At 33.2% G+C, this 21,009-nt stretch overlaps 1 protein-coding gene across 2 annotated transcripts in view; it reads left to right on the plus strand.

The window, feature by feature from the left end:
• Nucleotides 1–21,009, plus strand: part of LOC136030001 (uncharacterized) — a 118,105-nt gene that overhangs the window by 21,654 nt on the left and 75,442 nt on the right. For both annotated transcript variants that reach the window (XM_065708609.1, XM_065708610.1), the window contains one exon: nucleotides 11,491–11,740. In XM_065708609.1, the coding sequence (XP_065564681.1) occupies nucleotides 11,491–11,740 (250 nt within the window). The remainder of the gene's footprint in view (nucleotides 1–11,490; nucleotides 11,741–21,009) is intronic.

Here is a 21,009-nt window from a genome sequence, read left to right on the forward strand (position 1 = left end):
AGGTTTTATTCTGTATCTATTTTCTTCTGTATTTTTATTGTCTTTTCTTCTAAAAGTTTTGCTCTATGTTTATTTTTATCTTTATCTTATTCTCTTCTAGAAGTTTAGCTCTTTATCTATTTTCTCCTCTATCTTCTTTATCGTTATCTTCTCTTCTTCTAGAGGTTTTGTTCTTCAACTAGGGGATCTGTTCTTTCTATTTTCACTAGAAAGTAAACTATCTTTTGTAGAAAAAATGGTTAGTAAATAAAGTACCTTTATACAGAAAAAAGGACCCATCATGACTCCTTATATCTTCCCTTGGGTTTTTTCTTTTAAAAGGAAATTTTTAGTTGTTATCACTTTAGCTATTGATTTTACAGTTATCTAACTCGTAATTGAATTTAATTGTATCAAAATTTATTGAAGAATAAAGATTAATACGCAAAAGAACATAAAACGTTATTGAATATTAACTAATTTCTTATGAGCTAGTTTCACTGTCTCATCGTCCACACATACTTCGAAAAAGTCTAAATAACTAATGAAACAAGGAAACCGATAGTTTAAACAAACAGCAGTGAAAAAGTTTGAAAAGGCGAGTTTCCTAAAAAAAACAGCAATTTATGAGGGTTTTTGTTTGGGGGGGGGGGGGTCTGTAGGTAGAGACGTGAGAGGTTTTTTTCTTTATCTGCTTTTTTACTTAATAAATATTGAAAAAAATCTTTGTTAGTATAAACTAAATCGATTGTTTTTCATCTGCTGGAATAAATGTTAAGGAAAAAAAAAAAAAAAAAAAACAGATGAGTTTCTCTGGGGTAGGTGTTAAGCGACCCTTTAAATACATTTTTAAAACCAACTCGCGAGTCAGAGTAAAATTTAAAATTTTTTTAGGAGAAATAGTGGTCTTATCTGCATTTTTACGACCATGTTCTATGTATCTTTATGAGTAAAAAAGAATGTGTCAGGGGGGCATGGATACGGTACCACCCTCTTTCTCGCATTTTCTCTCTATCTCTCCTGAATACACACATGCTTAGAACAGCTATTGTAGTCATTTTACATTATGAGAAAAACCTGCCTTTCTGAGATTTAGGAATTGTCGGTCTGAAGAAAAAAAAAATGAAGAAAAAAACACCGAATATTGCAACATTCGCCTATTCATTTTGATTTTTCATTTAAAAGATTTTTTCTTTCTACGTTTTGCCCATATCGTTGGTGTCCAGTATGCTTGATTCATTCGTAATTTAGTTTTTTCAGCCTATATTGGAATTCTCCGAAAAAAAAATCATAAAAAAACAATTGAATGATAACTGTTGTTTAGAAGATACTAATCAATCACATGAGGAAACAAAGAGGAAAAATAGACAAGCAGGGGGCTGAGTGAAAGAATACTTACCTAAGCTTTGATATTTGAAAGGATTTTGTGGGGAAGGAGTTCTATTCTTTGTCTTCTCTTTTTAATAGAAGATAGCAAGAAATAAAGACCCAATTTTGCTGCTTTAATCTTTTTCGTTTGTTATTTCTTCCAATTGATATTTTTAGGTTGATATCGTTTTAGCCCATTATGTTTGATAAATTCTTAATATAGTTTATTTATAATGAAATTTTCTGTGGGACAGAAGGAGGTATAAAAAAAAATAAAACAACAAAAAAAGGGGATCAGGCAATATCATTTTTGAAAAGCTTATTTCACCATCGCTTTGCTCAAAATATATCGACAACTCGCTAAAATAGAACAACAGTAACCGGGTCAGTATTTTGAGGGTGCTTTTGACTTTAAATCGGGGTAATAGCTTGTCAATTTTTGGAGTCGAAGGTATCCTAAAGTCGGAATACCGGCTTAATAATTCTGGTACTATTTGAAAATTAAATAAAAAACAAGTTTTTTCAACTGAAAGTAAGGAGAAATATTAAAACTTAAAACAAACAGTAATGTTTACGTATACTAGGGTTGCCCCCTCCTCAGCACCTCGTGCTTCACGCTAAAGTTTTTGACATTTTAGAAAAGTAGCTTATTGTTCTAATTAAACGACCCTTCTGATTCAGAAGTCTTTTTTAAAGAATTGGGACGCAACTGAGATGTTAGGGAGGGGGCCCCCTTACACGTAATAATTTCTGTTTGTTTAAGTTTTAACATTGCTCTTTACTTTCAGTTGGAAAAACTTACTTTTTATTTAATTACTGATCCTTTTGTAAATAACGCCGGGAAATCTGGCTCCATCTCCACGGAAGAACAACCCTCCCTACGGTAATATAATCTGGACAAGTCAATCCTGGTGAAAATTTACCCCGGACAGTTATCCTTAACATCCCCACGCGTAAAATTGACTTAGTAAAAATAAAGCAAGACGTATAAAGAAATTTCATATAGGAATTCTGTCAAACTCCCCCAGTATACAATTTTCCCTAAAAAGTTCACCCCCTGAAAAATTACCTCCCAATGGAAAATTCTTCCCGTTCAAATTCACCCCAGCAAAAAATTTGTTCCCCCCTCCCTACCCGAGAAATGTATGCATACCTTCCGAAACAGATACTATGCGCAAACAATGGGCAATTTTATAATTTAAGATCTTTCTCCAGGGACTGTGGTGGTCAAATTATCACCAAAGACACATTTGTTAGGCCTTTCAACTATGCTGAATAAAATAGCAGCCTCAGAATTTTGATCGGACGATTTTGGGAAAAAGTGGTGTAGGAGGGGGCCTAGTTGCCCTCCATTTTTTGGTCACATAAAATGGGCACTAGAACTTTTCATTTCTGATAGAATGAGCCCTCTCCTGATGTTATAGGCCTACTGGATCGATACTATCACCCCTGGGGAAAACAAACAAAAAAAAAACAAAAAATAAACACGCATCTGTTATCTTTCTTCTGGCAAAAACTACAAAATTCCACATTTTTCAGATAGGAGCCTGAAATATCTACAGTAGGGTTCTCTGATCCGCTAAATCTAGTGGTATGACTTTCATTAAGACTTTATGAATTTTAGGGGGTCTTTTCCCTTTTTTCGAAAATCATATAAATTTTCTCAGACTCGTAACCTTTGATGGCTATAACTAAACTTAATAAAACCTATATAATTAAAATCAGCATAAAAATCAAATTCTTTCTATATATCTATTGGTATCAAAATCTGTTTTTTAGAGTTTCGGTTACTATTGAGATGGGTCGCTCCTTACTTACAGTTAGTTACCACGAACTGTTTGACAATAAATAAACTAGATGATGTTCTTTCTAGTAAAATTAAATCTTTAATTCTTATAACCACTTAGTTTTTATTCGTATTCACTGAGAATTTACTTATTTACTTAATTCTTATTTATTCCGTATTCTTATTTTCATTCTTGTTTCTTAACTACCGGGGGGGGGGCTTTAACACATTAAAGGAAACTCATTCCACCTGTTTTTTTGTCTTCCTCTGTTTCCCTAGCGTAAATGTTTCAGCAAGAAAAATTTAAGTAAATTATGTATTTCAAGGCGGGGCCTCGAATTCCCCTCCCCACTTTTGATCTAAAGTTTCTCGACCCGGTTACCGAAAAGCATACTTTAGTTTTGCCGATATACTTTAACACATTGTAAATGAACAATTGTTTCAGGCAAACTATGCGTCCAAAAGCATAGCTATAAAAGCATATAGTAAATAGTAAAGCATATAGTAAAGTAAGTAGCATAAAAGCATATAGTAAAGCATATAAAAGCAAAAGCATAGCTATAAAAAGAGGCAATTGAGCGAAGGCCGGAGGTAATAACATCTGAATTATAAAGATAACTTTTTACACTCTGGATATCAAAATTTCAGAGTGGTAAATGTATATCTTTATTTTTATTAGTACTTATTGTATTAAGAAAAATATTTTTAAGTGTCTGCTTTCGTACCGTTCCGTCTTTTGGAGGATAAAAATCGAATAAAACACGGTCATTCAGAAAATAAAGCACCAATTATTATTGATATCATCTTTCCTTTTATTTTAATATCAGAGCAATCTTTCAAAGTATTATAAATCTAAGTTCATCTTATATTCTATCCTGCAATATTCGAGCATATTTATTAGCAAAAAAAATCCATACGTATGATAATAAAAGACAGATGATGGATATTCAGCTGGAGAAAAGATGCCATAATGATAGTCGTATGAAAAATAAAGTGCCGCTGTATACGTTAGACACTAATATTAGATATAGTAGGGAATAAATAACGACTAATGATCGATGTCTTTGCAAGGATTATTATTATTAATTATTTAGAATGAAAGTTCTTAAGCCGAACTGGCCAGACATGACAACAAACAACAAAGAGAGATAAAACTCCACAAAAAAAAATCTCAAACGAAACTGCGGTCAGTAGAGAGAATATACTAAAATAACGCGGATATTTCGCCTGTATCTCAACTAGGCGTCCTCAGCACAAGATAAAAAGAAAAACATTAAACTAAAAACAAATAAAACCACCACCAGTAATAATAAATACAATTGTCGCTACTGATCCACGTAGGGAAAAGAAGCTATTAGAGTTACTTTAATGAGAACATAAAAGCAACTTTGATTTTCAAAACATTGAAGTAACTCTAATAGCTTCATTTTCCTATGTGGATCAGTAGCGACAGTTGTATTTATTATTACTCGTGGTTTATTTGTTTTTAGTTTAGTGTTTTTCTTTTTATCTTGTGCTGAGGACGCCTAGTTGAGATATAGGCGAAATATCCGCGTTATTTTAGTCTTTTCTCTCTACTGGCCGCAGTTTCGTTTCAGATTTTTTTTTTTTTGGTGGAGTTTTATCTCTCTTTGTTGTTAACTATTTAGAATCGGATTTGGATAAAGTTTTTTCCCTATTTTTTTTTAAAAGAAGTAAAGGTTTTAAGCGAGTGACCTAGTGGAGAGCGTAAAATACCTAGATAGTATTATTAGTGCAGAAAAGATGTTAAAAGCAGAATAGCCAGGGCCCAGGGTGTTTTTTTCGCAGCCAAAGAAAGTTTGGAAAAATAGGAAGACAAGTCTACGAACAATGATTAGAGTATCGGAAGCTACAGTGCTGAAAGTGGTCAAGCATGATTCTGAAGCATGGGCGCTCCGAAAAAAAAGGAGGACATAGTAGATATTTTCCAAAGAAATTGCCTACGTATTGTTTTGGGTGCCTGACTAACTGGCCGTATCTCAAAGAATAAGCACGAAATGCGGTTCAATTGCGCTTTCTGTGGCCATAATGAGGGAAAGGTTGAGATGGCTAGGGCACGTTCTGAGGATGAAGGATGACAGATTGGCAAAGATTGTCCTTGTAAGCCAATCATCTAGGGCCTAACAAAAAGTAGGTCGTCCCCGAAAAGAGTGGAAGTATTTCATAAGGAAAGATTTAAGGGAAATTGGAATCTCCTGCGAAGGTGTGAAGAGGGAGGCTTTGAACAGATATGGATGGAGGAGGAGCTTGCTAAGCTGTGTTGGCCTCAGGTGGCTTGGTGCTGTAGTAGATTAGTAGTAATAGTAGTAATAGTGGTATTTTCTTTCAACAAGATTAATGCTATTTGAAGTTTTTTGTGCCTTGGATGTGGACATGTCGTCTTTACCTTTAAAAAGTATCGTATAGGTATGTTTTACCACTAGAGTATAATTGACCGCTTAAACAATTACTCTGTGCAGCAAAGATGTCTCTAAAGGACGCAGGTTTTTGTTTGTGGTCGAAATTATACGTAATTGGCCGATGTATTTCAACTGATATAAGGCCTGAAAAATCAAGCCATTTATAGAGTAACGGAATAAAGGGGAAGACGAATTTATATGATAGGGGAAAGGACAATTGTCTGATAATAGAATAAATATAACCATTGACATCCAAGAAGCATTTTTAATTTTATGTGTCCATTTTGTTTTTAAATAGGTTGGATGAAACCATAATAATAGTTGTTAAGCTGTATAAATGTAAAGAAATGAAGATATCTGCAAAATGCCGAGTAACTAAAAATAATGGTGTAAAACAAGATTACACCTGAAACTCAGCTATGAAATGTACCGTAATATCCTCCCCGGTACTGCATATTAAAAGTGTTATCATTTTCGGGATCAAGTCCAGATCCTCTATCGAGCTTCGATGTCTATATCTTAAAGCCAACTAATTGGTTCTGAATTGGAACCAAACACCTTTCTATGGGCACAACTAGGTTAAAATAGAAATCAGAATTAAAATAAATCTTGACAACAATTTAGAGTCTCAATATTTCAAGTTAACTCTTGCCTGATTTAATTTTTTTTATGTTGTAAAAGTTCTTAAATAAAGCTACTAAACTTAAACTAGAAAGTTTGCCATCTGGCAAGCTTTCGCCGGTCTGAATCAGTCATCTAAAAAGCTTTCGACGTAAAAATACGTCGACTTTGCCAAGCACAGTGGTAGCGCTATTGGCCAGTTTCCAGGAAACTCTAGGTAACTCGGTCGTTTGACGTTCTCTCTGTGCTTAACCCTTTTCATTATTACCTGAATTGATCCAAGGCTTTTGCAAAGGATTAAATCTTTATTTTACCCCTAGGCCCCTCATTATTCGTTATCGATTGTTAATCCATTAATCTTTGAAACTGTTGGGATTAATTCGTATGGAGTTGCCACCGCACACCAATAAGGCCACACATCCTAGTTCATTGTAGAGAACACTTTTGACGAAATTCTAATTGAACAATGTATTTTAATTTTTCTTATCCCCAAAAGGTTTTATTTTACAAAATAGTTGTAATATTTTATTTTGCCTTTTTTGGGCAGTTCTAGCTTTATTTTGATTTTGTTGATCCGTTTTATTTTCTAATTTATGCTGGAAAAAAGTGTCTATTGGTTTTTTAGGGAAATGACTTATAACTTTTACTAGATAAAAAGCTGAAAAATATTTAATCCTGGTGATTTTAAATTTCACAAAGTATATCATCAACTAGGGATTCTTTTTTTTTTGCCAGAAAATATTTAGATTCAGAAATTTATCTGGCTTTCTTTTGCACATGAACCGTTTATCAGTGGAAAAATAATTATTTTTATTCTAATTAAAATAATTAGAATATTTTTGATTATTCAAATTACTTTTAGTTGCGATATCTTGGCTTTATTTTCTTTTCGTTTTAGTTGTTTGAGTTTTTCTCTGACACTTCTGAAATGAAAAATTATATGTTTTTAGTCATTGAAAAAATTATGTATTCTTTTGTAATATTGGAAACATAGTATATTCGGAAGCTATACCGTCGATGTTATGTTGACGGTGTATAAGCTGAAAATAGAATCTTTATTTAGCACAATCCTGTTTCTCAATTATTACACAAAGTGTAAATATGAAAACAAAATTTAGTTGTGTCAAATTTAAATTTGGTAGAGTGAACTGTATGAAAATCTATTTGTAAATTGTCAATGTTCAATAGGAAAAAAGGGTCGGAAAAAGGGTCGATAGGAGTCGTTTTATCAATTTTCTGACCTTGAATTTGTGTCTCTTTTGCTCAAAAGGATGGTGTACTTGTATAAGCTACGAAAATATCAGAATAATTCGCTTTGTTTAGCGTCTTGCCATTGGAAAAATTTAACATGTAAATAATATAGATTCCTTTGGAAATGCTAACTCTTTTTTTCTCTTTTCTGCATGTTCCTCGTACTTCTAATCAATCGGATCTTTCATCCCTTAGTTCTATGACTATCTACCTTAGTTCTGCCCTAGGATGGATGTATGAACGGATGGATGATACACTTATCTTTCAACAAGTGAAATGACACCATTTTAATACAGTTCTAAAAAGAGCTTATTCCAAATTTGCCTCTCACTCAGACTATCTGTGTTGGCTTTATCTCCGATTAGCCGTGAAGTGATGGGAACTTGATTTTGATTCAACGGTCCTGTGTCAGTTCTAAATTCTTGGCCAACCTGCCTGAGACTCTTGCCGGGCGTACCTTTCCAAAAGCTATTACACAATTTATTTGACAATAATAGAGTTATTCTTACTCCCGCCGTTTACCCGCGCCATTTAACCAAACACTTCGAAAACTGTTGGTCTCCCCGTTCGCCTGCGAGTCCAGGGGACTCGTCGATCACGGGTTAACAATCTCATGACACGGTATTCCACCTCGGACTGCAAGCAGTCAAGTCTATTAGGCTTAGGTCACTTGTTCGCCAGTGAGTCTATGCAAATTCAGTCCCCCATTTAGCATACAAGTCCAGTGGACATTGTCTGTAATTAGTCAACCCGAAATCAATCGAATCTTTCATCCCTTAGTTTTATGACTATCTACCTTAGTTCTTCCCTAGGATGGATGTATGGATGGATGGATGATAGACTTACCTATCAACAATTGAAATGATATCATTTTTGTACAATCCTAAAAATGCCAGATTTGCCTCTCACTCTTGGCTTTATCTCCAATTAGCCATGGCCTAATGGCAACTTGTTTTTAATTCAAATCCTTTTATACAATCCTAAAAAGGGCTTATGCCATCTTTGCCTCTCACTCAGACTATCTGTCTTGGCTTTATCTCCAATTAGCCATGGCTTGATGCTTAATTCAATCCTTTTACACAATAATTCAAATCCTTTTACACAATCTTAAAAAGGGCTTATGCCATCTTTGTCACTCATTCAGACTGTCTGTCTTGGCTTTATCTCTAATTAGCCATGGCTTGATGCTTAATTCAATCCTTTTACACAATAATTCAAATCTTTTACACAATCCTAAAAAGGGCTTATGCCATCTTCGTCACTCATTCAGACTGTCTGTCTTGGCTTTATCTCAAATTAGCCACGGCTTGATGGCAACTTGATTTTAATTCAATGTGTGAACGAAGTTCATTTTGTAATATTTTTTTCTAGTTTGAGTATTAACCTATTATATTCATAAAGGGTTTTTGAAGTCGCAGTTTATCAGTTAAACATATGTTACAAAAAAAAACGGCAGATGTGGTCCCGCGTCCTTAGATAAGTGTTTATCAGAAAACAGTGCATCCAAGAGAAACGCAGCTGTTATTAGCTCCTCTAGCTGTATTCTCCTTCTATTTTTAAGATTTCTATTTTTATTTGTTATTATATTTTATTTTATTTATTTTATATTTTTTTATATTTTATATTTTATTTATATTTCTATTTATATTTTATTATCTATTTTCTATTTTTATTTTTTACTTCTAGCTATATTATTCCTTCTATATTTTTAAGCGAAGAAACATGTAATCTTCTTTTGGAGTAAACTACTCGTATTTCGTATTGCTTAAACTCTCGGGAAAGCCCCGGGCAATGGGGAATGAGGATTCTATATTCAGCGTCTGGTACTTTCATTAACTGCACTATTCGTCTATTGCTTCTGGGGTATATCTTCCTTTCTATTTGTAGACTAAAATTGATGAGCTTGAGCATTTCTTTCTATTGATTCTATTGATTTTGTTTCTATTTTTGTATACATTCTATTTTTTTCTATTCATAATTGCTTCCTCTTTTAGTATTCTTTCTAAGTATGGCTTTCTCTAGATTTTCACCTGAAATTGGATGAGCTTTATTTAATTTTACATTTCGAATTAAAATTAAAAAAAACAAGTCTGTTTTCAACTGAAGGTAAGGAGTAACATTAAAACTTTAAACGAACAGAGATTATTACATCTATGAAGTGAGTTGCCCCCTCTTCAGCGCCTCGTTCTTCACACCTAACTTTTTTATCCTCTTATTGTTCGAATTAAACAAACCTTGTGTTTCAAGAGTCGTTATTAAAGAATTGGGACAAATTCAAACTTTAGCGTAAAGAGAGACGTGTTGAGGAGGGGCAACCCCCTTTAAATACATAATAATTTATATTCATTTTAAGTTTTAATGTTGCTCTTACTTTCAGTTGAAAAAACTTTTCTTAAATTTAATTTCTGAGTTTTTTAATAATGGCGAGAAATCCGGCTCCATCTCCACGGAAAAATCCCTCCTCCCCACAGAAATCTCCTCTAGACAATTCAATCCCGGTGAAAATTTACCCCGGACAATTACCCTTATCATCTCCACACAATTAACCTTATCATCTCAACCCGTAAAATTGAGTCAGAAAAGAGAAAGTAGACAAATAAAAAGAATTTCGTATAGGAATTCTGGCAAATTCCCCCGGTGTAAAATTTCCCCTGAAAAATTTCATCCCCCAGAGGATTCCCTCCACATCAAAAATACACCCCATCCCCTGAGCGGAAAATACACCCCCGCCTGAAAAATGTATGTTAATTTCCCAATAACAAATAATATACGTAAACAATGGGTTAATTTTACAACTTAAACATCTGTCTCCAGGGGCTGTGGGGGTCATGTTATCTCCAAAGGCATAATTTTGGACCTTTCAACTCTGCATAACAAAATAGATATAGATGTCTCAAAACCTCCATCAGACGATTTTGGGGTAGAGGAGGCGTGGGAGGGGGGCTTGCTGCCTAACAATCTTTTTAGTCACTTAAGAAGGGCACAAGAACTTTTAATTTCCGTTTGAATCTTCACTCTCTCAATATTCTAGGACTATTGGTTTATGCGATCACCCCTGGGGGGAAAAAGAAGAAAAAACAAACAAATAAACACGCATCCGCACCCTTTCTTTTGGCAAAAGCAAATTCTGCATTTTTGCAGATGGGAGGATATGGATGTAATTGCTATGAATTATTTACACTAATTATCTCATCCCTACTAATTAAAAAATATATCTTATGGTCGAACAGTTTCTATAAGGGGTGAAAAAATTGCAAGCTTATAGCTGGCACATATATCCTATATGTGTGTGTGTGTTACCGTGAATGCCCGCAAATTGGTGAATGTCGACATCCACTGTTGAAGGTCCGAAATATCTTTTTTCTCCTTGGATTTAGTCAGCGTTGCCGGTCAACTTTTTCAATTTAATGCAAGACTTGATGATGACAAGTTAGGTTATGCTAGACTAAGTTTGGCTAGGTTAGATTAGGTTGGGTTAGCTTAGGTTTTTAACGCATTTCTAATACGTATAACCAAATTTAACCTAATCTAACTTTATCTAAAATACCGTAACCTAACCCAACTTTAACCTTTACCATCATAGCTTGCATAAGACTGAAAAAGTTGGCTCGCAAAGGTAATTGAATCCAAGCAGAGAAGGGAGTTTCGGACATTCACCTTTGATATATATATATATATATATATATATATATATATATATATATATATATATATATATATATATATATATATATATATATATATATATATATATATATATATATTATTTTCTTTCTTTTTTTAATTTTAGCCTTTCTGTTTCAAATGTTACTCCAGCTTAAATTTCTTTTGAATTTTTATAAGATAAAAGACTCTATAATTTAAGATTCTAATTAAGTAGATAGCATGGCAATAACATAGCCCCGGTAAAGAGGTCGCATGCCAATAAAATGTATATTAACTCACGCACATAATATTTTCTTTTCAGAAAAAATTCTCTTGAAGAGTTTTTGCCCATAGCTCTGTAGGTGTAATTAATTTGAAATTTTCTTACGTTAAATATCTCATATCTTTAATTCTTTTAAGGATGATTTCATGGTTGAACAGCTTCTACAAGTGGTGAAAAAGTGTCAGAGATTGATCAACTTTATTTCCAAACAATCTTTCCAGAAACATGTTCAGTCCGGGGATGCAAATAATGCACACACCCCCAATACCACCAGAACAATCCTAGGTGACTTAACGAAAGAACATGAAAATAAACAACTGAATGCCTTATGTAATGACAATGAGACTGGTAGAAAAAACGGAATTATTTTGCGTCTCCAGAAAATAGGTGACTATATCCAGTTTTTGTTCTTTTTTTGCAAAGATAGGTGAAAGAACTTGTGAATTTTTTTTATTTACCTATAATTTAGAGGTAGCTTTCTATTTTTTAAGTATATGGGGGGAGGGGATTTACGCTACATCTCCGTTCTTAGGGAATTTTTCTCTTTTTGTTATAGATTGTGTATCTATTCAAACGACTAGGGTCCTCTCTGGCTCCTCTTCTCAAAATAAACTTTTCTGGAAGTTAATGAAAATTAGACATAAAATTAAGCATAAAATAAGTGTTGATTTCTTCTCTTAGCCTGAAAATCCTCAAAATTAATACTCTTAAGAGCTTCGTCCTTACACTGACTATGAGTCCTTCGCTTTTCCGTATTTCACGTTTTTTTTGTCTAATCCAAATTACCTTAAATTAAAGCAGCTGACAAGATTCTTGGAATAAGATTGCCAGCCAAAAAAACTGGAGGGGTGTCTGATGCTAAAAGAGAGTTGAACCTTAACATACCCATTTTTATACATATTAGTTGAGGCAAAATAATCCTGAATTGGGAAGGAGAAGAAAGAGACCTACACAATTTTTAGAGGAGCTTTGATATAATTAACAGAAAGGAAAACTGCTTTAATTTATTTAAGCAGAGTATAAAATAAATTGTCTGAGCAATTAAATGCCTTGGGAGATCCAGGTCACCACGGTAAAAGTCTCTAGTTTGAATTTTTTCTATCTAGTTTGAATCTAGTTTGAATTTGAATTTTTAATCATTTTTTTTTCTTGGTCTATTCTCAATTTGTTTTTGTTTGTATGCTGGTAGGTATTTTCGAATACCACACCGCCTTTTCATGACACTAAAATAACAGTTCAATAGGGACAAATCCTTTTATTAGACTGTGAAAACAATAACAAAATTTATGGATATTTCGGTCAAATACACAGTGACCGCCCTCAGCAGATACTTGCTTGTGTGCTCGTTAATAAGATACATACATGCTCACATATACAGTGGGCTATGCTCATTATATCATACCGGTGGAATTAATTGACGAAATATAAACGTTGTATATTTTGGAAAAATGGTCGAATAGTACATACAATGCAGTTTTCTTTTGAAAAGTAGATGAAAGCACTTGAGAAAATTATTTCTGTCAGAAAAAGCTCCATAATTCTTTTTGGAACTAGGAACCATAATAATTTGTCTCTTGGGTTAGTAGTATAAATTCTTTATTGTCTTGTGTTTCAGACACTGTCATAAAATCATTGGTGATAAGTAAGGAGAAGCTCATAGTGGCAATTTCAACTTTATCAAGCGTCTATAGGCTGTGTGAAAAGACTCGGGAGAATTTAACGACTTTGGAAAAAGGGCATCAAAAGTATAAAATATATGAATATTATGTCATAAAATATTTGAATTCTGTATTATAAATTTAAAAAAAGATATTATAAATTTTAATAAAGTAAAACCGTAGAAAATTTAATTTTATGTCATAAAATTTTATATTATAAATATACTTATATTGTAAATTTTAAGTTAATTAACAATAGTAGTTTTTGTTACCATTAAGTACTTATTTTCTTATATTAAAATATAATTTTAATATTAAACAAACACAATTTAGAAATAATAGGAAAATTTTTCAAGACAGTGGAATTCAATTCAGTGAATATTTTCGCCCTATGTCCTATATATATATATATATATATATATATATATATATATATATATATATATATATATATATATATATATATATATATATATATATATATATATATATATAAATCTCGCATCAAAATGTGAAAATTAAAACCAAAACAGCCCTAGCATCCTTTCTTCAGCAAAGTTCAACCAGGACTGATAAGTAAAATGATGTGAGATGATAAATCATTCAAACAAAACAGAACAAAATAATTAAATACAAGTTTTCAAAGCTAATCTTGCTATTTTGGCATCTTGCCTCAAAAGCCTTTTTGTAACTGGTTCAATATTATTATAAATTGGATTAGTAAAATATTTTGTTAAATTATTTTTAATTAAATTTGAGCATACAGAATTTAGTCAATACTCCCTTAAGTCCCTATTTAAAGAGATATTATTATTTATTTTGAGACTAATTTCGATTGATTCCCGAACCACCTGCTTTATCCCCAAATCATTACTTATGAGAGAAGATTTTTCAAACAGTGTTGTGTTGGAGGGATTATTAAATATATGGGAAGATAGAGCAGAAGCATAGGAGTTGTTGAACTATTAGAAATGAACGCTTTGTCTGTGTCTTCTTTATGCTGGGGTAGACCTTTTTCTAGATTCTGATGGGGTCTGCCAACATAGTAATTGCCACAGTCGCATGATATTTGATAAACCCCTCTTTGTTGAGTTACCGGGGTTTTATCTTTACCAGAGTTTTAGAAATTTGTGATTTTAAAATTATTAGTGAAAACTGCATACAGGCTCTTTCTTATGCAAGCACTCTTTAATTTTGTCGTGATTTTTGGGATGTAAGGAAGAAAGATTATATTTGAGGGCTTATCAGGAGCCTCACACTGTGAAATATCTTCGATTTCACGGGAATGTCTTTTTAGTCTACGTTTAATTATATTATTGACAAAAGGAATGGGGTATCCATTACCAAAAAGAATATCTCTGATAAAATTTATTTCTGCATTTATATACGAATTGGAGCAAATGTTGAGGGCACGATCAATGAGAGAAGCTACAACTGCTCTTTTAACTTGTGGGGGGTGATTTGAATTAAAATGAAGATATCTATTGTTTACGTTGGTTTTCTATAGACAGTAAAATCCAGTTTATCAGTATTACGAATTATTAACACATCTACAAACGGTAGTTCATATTCGATTTCATATATATATATATATATATATATATATATATATATATATATATATATATATATATATATATATATATATATATATATATATATATATATATATATATATATATATATATATATATATATCAAACAGTTCGTGGTAACGAACTGTAGTAAGGAGCGACCCGGCTCAATAGTAACCAAAACTCTAAAAAATTGAATTTTGATATCAATAGCTACATCAAAAGAATCGTATTTTAATGCTGATTTTAAATATATAAGTTTCATCAAGTTTAGTCTTACCCATCAAAAGTTACGAGCCTGAGAAAATTTGCCTTATTTAAGAAAATAGGGGGAAACACCCCCTAAAAGTCGTAGGACGCTGACACCATCAGATTCAGCGTATCAGAGAACCCTACTGTAGAAGTTTCAAGCTCCTATCTACAAAAATGTGGAATTTTGTATTTTTTGCCAGAAGACAAATCACGGGTGCGTGTTTATTTATTATTTTTTTTTCTTTTTCCCAGGGGACATCGTATCGACCAAGTGGTCCTAGAATGTCGCAAGAGGGCTCATTCTAACGGAAAAGAAAAGTTCTAGTGCCCTTTTTAAGTGACCAATAAAATTGGAGGGCATCTAGGCCCCCTCCCACGCTCATTTTTTCCCAAAGTCAACGGATCAAAATTTTGAGATAGCCATTTTGTTCAGCATAGTCGAAAACCATAAGAACTATGTCTTTGGGGATGACTTACTCCCCCACAATCCCTGGGGGAGGGGCTGCAAGTTACAAACTTTGACCAGTGTTTACATATAGTAATGGTTATTGGGAAGTGTACAGACGTTTTCAGGGGGATTTTATTTTGTTTGGGGGTGGGTCTGAGGAGAGGGGGCTGTGTTGGAGGATCTTTCCTTTGAGGAATCTGTCATGGGGGAAGAAAAATTCAATGAAAAGGGCGCAGGATTTTCTAGCATTATTATAAGAAAACAATGAAAAATAAACATGAAAACTTTTTTCAAATGAAAGGAAGGAGTAGCATTGAAACTTAAAACGAACAGATATTATCACGAATACGAGGGGTTCTAATAATACTTTAGCATAAAGAGCGAGGTATTTAGGAGGAGATAAATACCTCGCTCTTTATGCTAAAGTATTTTTAGTAGTTTCAACTATTTATTCTACGGCCTTTCTGATTCAGGGGTCATTCATAAAGAATTGGGACAAAACTTACGATTTAGTGTAAAGAGCGAGGTATTAACGAGGGTACAAACCCCCTCGTATACATAATAAAAATATAAGGTTATGAAAGTTTGTTACGTAAGTTAATTCTTAAGTTACGTATATTTTTTACTAATAAAAACGTTCGTTAAAAATTAAAAGTTCTAGTTGCCTTTTTAAGTAACCGAAAAATTGGAGGGCAACTAGGCCTCCCTCTCCACCCCTTATTTCTCAAAATCGTCTGATCAAAACTAAGAGAAAGCCATTTAGCCAAAAAAGAATTAACATACAAATTTCATTTTAATAATTTATGTGCGGAGAGCCAAAACCAAACATGCATTAATTCAAAAACGTTCAGAAATTAAATAAAAAAAAAACCAATTTTTTTAGCTGAAAGTAAGGAGCGACATTAAAACTTAAAACGAACAGAAATTACTCCGTATACGAAATGGGTTGTCCCCTCCGCAATCCCTCGCTCTTTACGCTAAAGTTTGACTCTTTGCCACAGTTCTACTTTTTAAAACAATTAAAAGCTTTAGCGTAAAGAGCGAGGGATTGCGGAGGGGACAACCCATTTCATATACGGAGTAATTTCTGTTCGTTTTAATTTTTAATGTCGCTCCTTACTTTCAGCTAAAAAAATTAGTTTTTTTTTTATTTAATATATTCTAGTGTTGTGCTGAAGACGGCACTTGGACAAAGGGCCGAAATTTACTGAATTGAATTCTAATGTCTTGAAAAATTTCCCTATTGTTTCTAAGTTGTGTTTGTTGGACATGGAAAGGCAGCGTGGTCTTTGTCGCTATTTAAGTCTAGCCTATGGGGAGCAGTTGACCTGTGATATCTTTTACTTTATTAGTTTAGGCAAAAAAATGTGCTAATATAATCAATCAATAAAAATTTTTAGAATCCTACAGAAATGAAAATCTTACTCCCAAGTCTTCTAGATATAAATTAATTTTATATACCCGGAAAGAAGCGAAATTCGCTCATACACTACAATTAAAAACCTTAGTCCATATTGTTAAGGACAAAAAAAAACAAAAAAGATATTATTTCTTCAGAAAGAAAATCTTTGGAAAATTTTTTGTTGGAAAACCTGTCCACTGTTGATTTTTCTCAAGCTGTTATATTAGAAAAGAATTTGTTTAGCCATGATATTCGCTTGTCAAAGAGCGACTTTATAAAAAAAAATTGGAAAGCTTGAGAAATGAATTGTCGATGAGAAACCGTATTTATTCTCTAAGATTCACTCCTGGACCCGCTGGCATTAACCTCTCTTCTAGAACGTTGGAACGCCAGGAAATCGAAACACTGGAAAAAGGTCCAAATTGTCTTTTCTACCCAAAGAAGTTCCTGTTGTAGATAAACAACAAAAATCTTTTCACATTTAAATGACACAACTACTTATAAAACCTACTGATTAGTTTGCTAATAATATTATAAATGAATTAAAGCAGCTAAAACAGAATGGTAAAATCACGCACAATTAAACAACAAATTTTCCCCCGTGGTAGTTTCTGTCAAAAATTCTACGGTTTACCAAAAGTACATAAACAAGGTATTCCTTAAAGACCTATCGTAGCAAGAACTAAAACCCCCGCTTCCGACATTGAAAAATGGCTTTGCACAACCTTTCCCGTATTCCCAAAATTCCTATATTAGTAATTCTGCAGATTTAGTTAAAAAACTTAGTAACACAAGTATTTCAGAAAACACAATAGTTAGTAGTTTTGATATTGTTTCCATGTATACAAATATAGATGTGGCTATTTCTGAGTAATTATTAAAAAACAAAATAGAAGAGAATTATCACTTAATCGAGGTTTCAGTGACAGGAATTGTAATAAGTTTTCAATGTATTTTCCGTTTCGTGATTCCTTTTATGAGCAAATAAATGGGTTATCCATGGGAGCACCTTTATCCGGGCTACTGGCAAATATTTATGTTGAGAGCCTTGAAAATTGGGCGTTAAATTCTTATTATTTAAAACACGTCTATTGGGGTCGCTACACGGATGACGTAATTTCACATTGAGATTATGGGGAAATTGAACTTTGGGGTTTCTTAGATCATCTTAATACTAATGATAGAAATTTGCAGTTTACCCTAGAAATTGAAATTGAAAATAAACTACCATTTTTAGATGTGTTAATTATTCGTAATACTGATATACTGGGTTTTTATATCTATAGAAAACCAACGAAACAATAGATACCTTCATTTTAATTCAACCCCCCCCCCCCAAGTTAAAAGAGCAGTTTTAAATTGTTTCATTGATCGTGCCCTGAACATCGAATCCATAGAATCCCGTAAAATCGAAAATATTTCACAGTTTGAGGTTCTTGATAAGCCCTCAAATATAATCTATCTTCTTTACATCCCAAAAACAAAATCTATCTATTATCCCAAAATACAATCTATGTTCCTGACATTCTGCATCCTATTGAAAAATTTCGCCCATAGTTGATACTTTTTTCCCCCTCCACTACCCTTAAGCCTTCTCTTCCCCTACCTCCAAAAAGGAACTCGGCCACATCCTTGTTTCACAGAAAATGTTCTTATCTCTCCTTCGAAGAGTTTTTATAGTGTTACCCTAACGAATTGGACCCACCAGTCAAGGTTCGAGCCTCTAAGGTGTCCGTTACCACCAATATAATATCCATCTTTTTACGTTTGTTTTAAGAGTAGAAACCTTTTTTCCTTTTTTTTAATACTATTATCTCATCATTCAAGTCATTTCTATCTTTGAAATAATAATAATGTAAACATTCCATAAAATTGAACCTGTTTTCTTTTGAAATCCCTGCGACATATTTTTTCCTTCACCAGAGAGCTTGTCCACTGTCCATTTGGCCTATTGTATAGTCTCCCTTGATCTTACAAGAAATGTCAGTTTTAGCATTCTATAAAATCGAACTTGCTTCCACGTGAAATCACTATCACATATCTCCCTCTCACCATAAAGCTTGCCAATAGTAATAAATGTCCCTGGATATTGGAAAATATCTATCGCTAAAGTAATTCTCTGTATAGAAATGAAATCACTAACGATCAGGTTCGTAATTGCTGCCTTTACGGAATAATGTATTCAGTTCATTGGATGTTGTTTTTCCTTGTGACTTTGTAATGTTAAAGGCGGTTGTGTGGCTCTCGAACTCGTTCACTTTTTTCATTTTTCTTTGCTAAAAACCTAGTTTTCTGATAAGCAAATTTGGTAGTGCCGTGAAACGTCATATAGCAATTTTTTTTATTCCACTTAACCTTGTTATTGCCTATATTCTTTGTTCTAAACCTCTACGGTAAACCGCCCGCGACCGTAAGAATCTAAATCGATTCTTGCGAAACATCAATTTCCATTTGTCTCTGCTAGCTTCTCTGAGCATATCTGCTCTACCTTACCTAGTTTGCTACTATACTGAAGCAACTGATTTACGTAATTAAATACAAAAAAAAAACAAAAAATTTTCAATTTAAAGTAAGGAGTGATTAAAAGTAAGGAAGAAATTACTCTGTATATGAAAGGGGCTGTTCCCTCCTAAACGCCCCGCTCTTTACGCTAAAGTTTGGCCCTTTCTCACAACTCTACTTTTTAAAACAATAAAACAAACTTTTAATTTCCGTCAGAATGATCCCTTTCGCGACATTCTCAGACCACTGGGTCGATACGATCACCGCTAAGGAAAAGAAAAAAAACAAAAAAAAAACGAATAAAAACGCACCCGTGATCGGTCTCCTTCTGGCAAAAAATACAAAATTCCCACATTTTTGTAGATAGGCGCTTGAAACTTCTAAAGAAGGGTTTTCTGATACGCTGAATGTGATGATGTGATTTTCGTTAAGATACTGTGATGTTTAAGAGGTGTTTTCCCTATTTTCCAAAATAAGGTAAATTTCCTCAGGCTCGTAACTTTTGATGTGCAAGACTAAATTTGATGAAACTTATGTATTTAAAATCAACATAAAAATCCGATGCTTTTGATATATCTATTAGTATGAAATCCCGTTTTAGAGTTTTGGTTGCTATTAAGCCGGGTCGCTCCTTACTACAGTTCGTTAACCACGAACTGTTTGATAGAATAGCATTTATTTGCACTTAAAAACCATAGGCCATGGCAAAATATTAAAATTACATAGAGATTACAAAATTCATAACATAATTCTTCAGAAACTTAGCTGTAATGCTCATTACGAGCCGGAGGAATCGTTTTAAGTTTCTTGCGCTCATAAAAAATTCGTAATAGTTTATCTAGGATGGAAGTTTTTTCACGAAATACAAAAATTGTAGCTCCATGGGAATCTTTCATAGAAAAATATAGTTTCTAAGGAGGCGAAAAAACTGGGTTGTGTGTACACCTTTTAATGAGAGGTTTTTTGTTGTCGTTTAGATGGGGAATTGTTAGGAAAGCTTTTTTATACTCAGAAGGCGAGGAATGAAAGATTGCATTGGACTTAGTTTTCAGGAAAGATCAACTATGGAAGGTGTGGATGCAGCAGCTGTGACAAACTTTTTTAAACTTAAATGAATATTTTTAAAAATTGTTTTTATTAAAATAAAATAAATAGCAACGCTTGAACTCACAGAAACAATTCTTTATGGAATGAAATCGCCCTCTTCCTTAACAACCCCCCCCCCCTGTCAATGCATATACTATCCCCAAATTTCAGGGTTTCCCCGAATTTATCATAAGGAAAGTTGGGCTCTCCAAAATATATCCAAAAGCTAACGTCACAACGAAAGATTTGTATTTGTGTCAACCTTCTGTTTTTACAATTTTTTTTTGTGAGATTTTGGGGAAACCATTATTCAGTCCGGGAAATTCCGAAAAAATTTAGGACATTTCGGGGAAAACTTGAAAAATCTGGGATAGTGGAAGCACTACTTATACGCTAAACTTGAATCGTGATTTCTTGTGAGCATCTACAGTAAACATAGAAGTTTGTATTTGTAAATGTTTTTTATCGGTAGTCTTTCACAAAATTTTAACGGAAAATTCCATTTATTAAAGCAAATGCAACTAAATAGCTTTAGCATTCTCAAGACATTTTAATTAAAAAAAAGTAAAATTTTTAGTCATATTGCTCTTATCTTAAGGCATTCATCCTTAAAATTTCCATATAAGAAAAAAATCAAACTAGCCTAAAGCAGGGGTGATTTATAGATCTTAGTGTATAGATCAAACAGTTCGTGGTAACGAACTGTAGTAAGGAGCGACCCGGCTCAATAGTAA

The sequence above is a fragment of the Artemia franciscana genome, chromosome 8 (assembly GCF_032884065.1).
Source record: "Artemia franciscana chromosome 8, ASM3288406v1, whole genome shotgun sequence".
NCBI lineage: Eukaryota > Metazoa > Arthropoda > Branchiopoda > Anostraca > Artemiidae > Artemia > Artemia franciscana.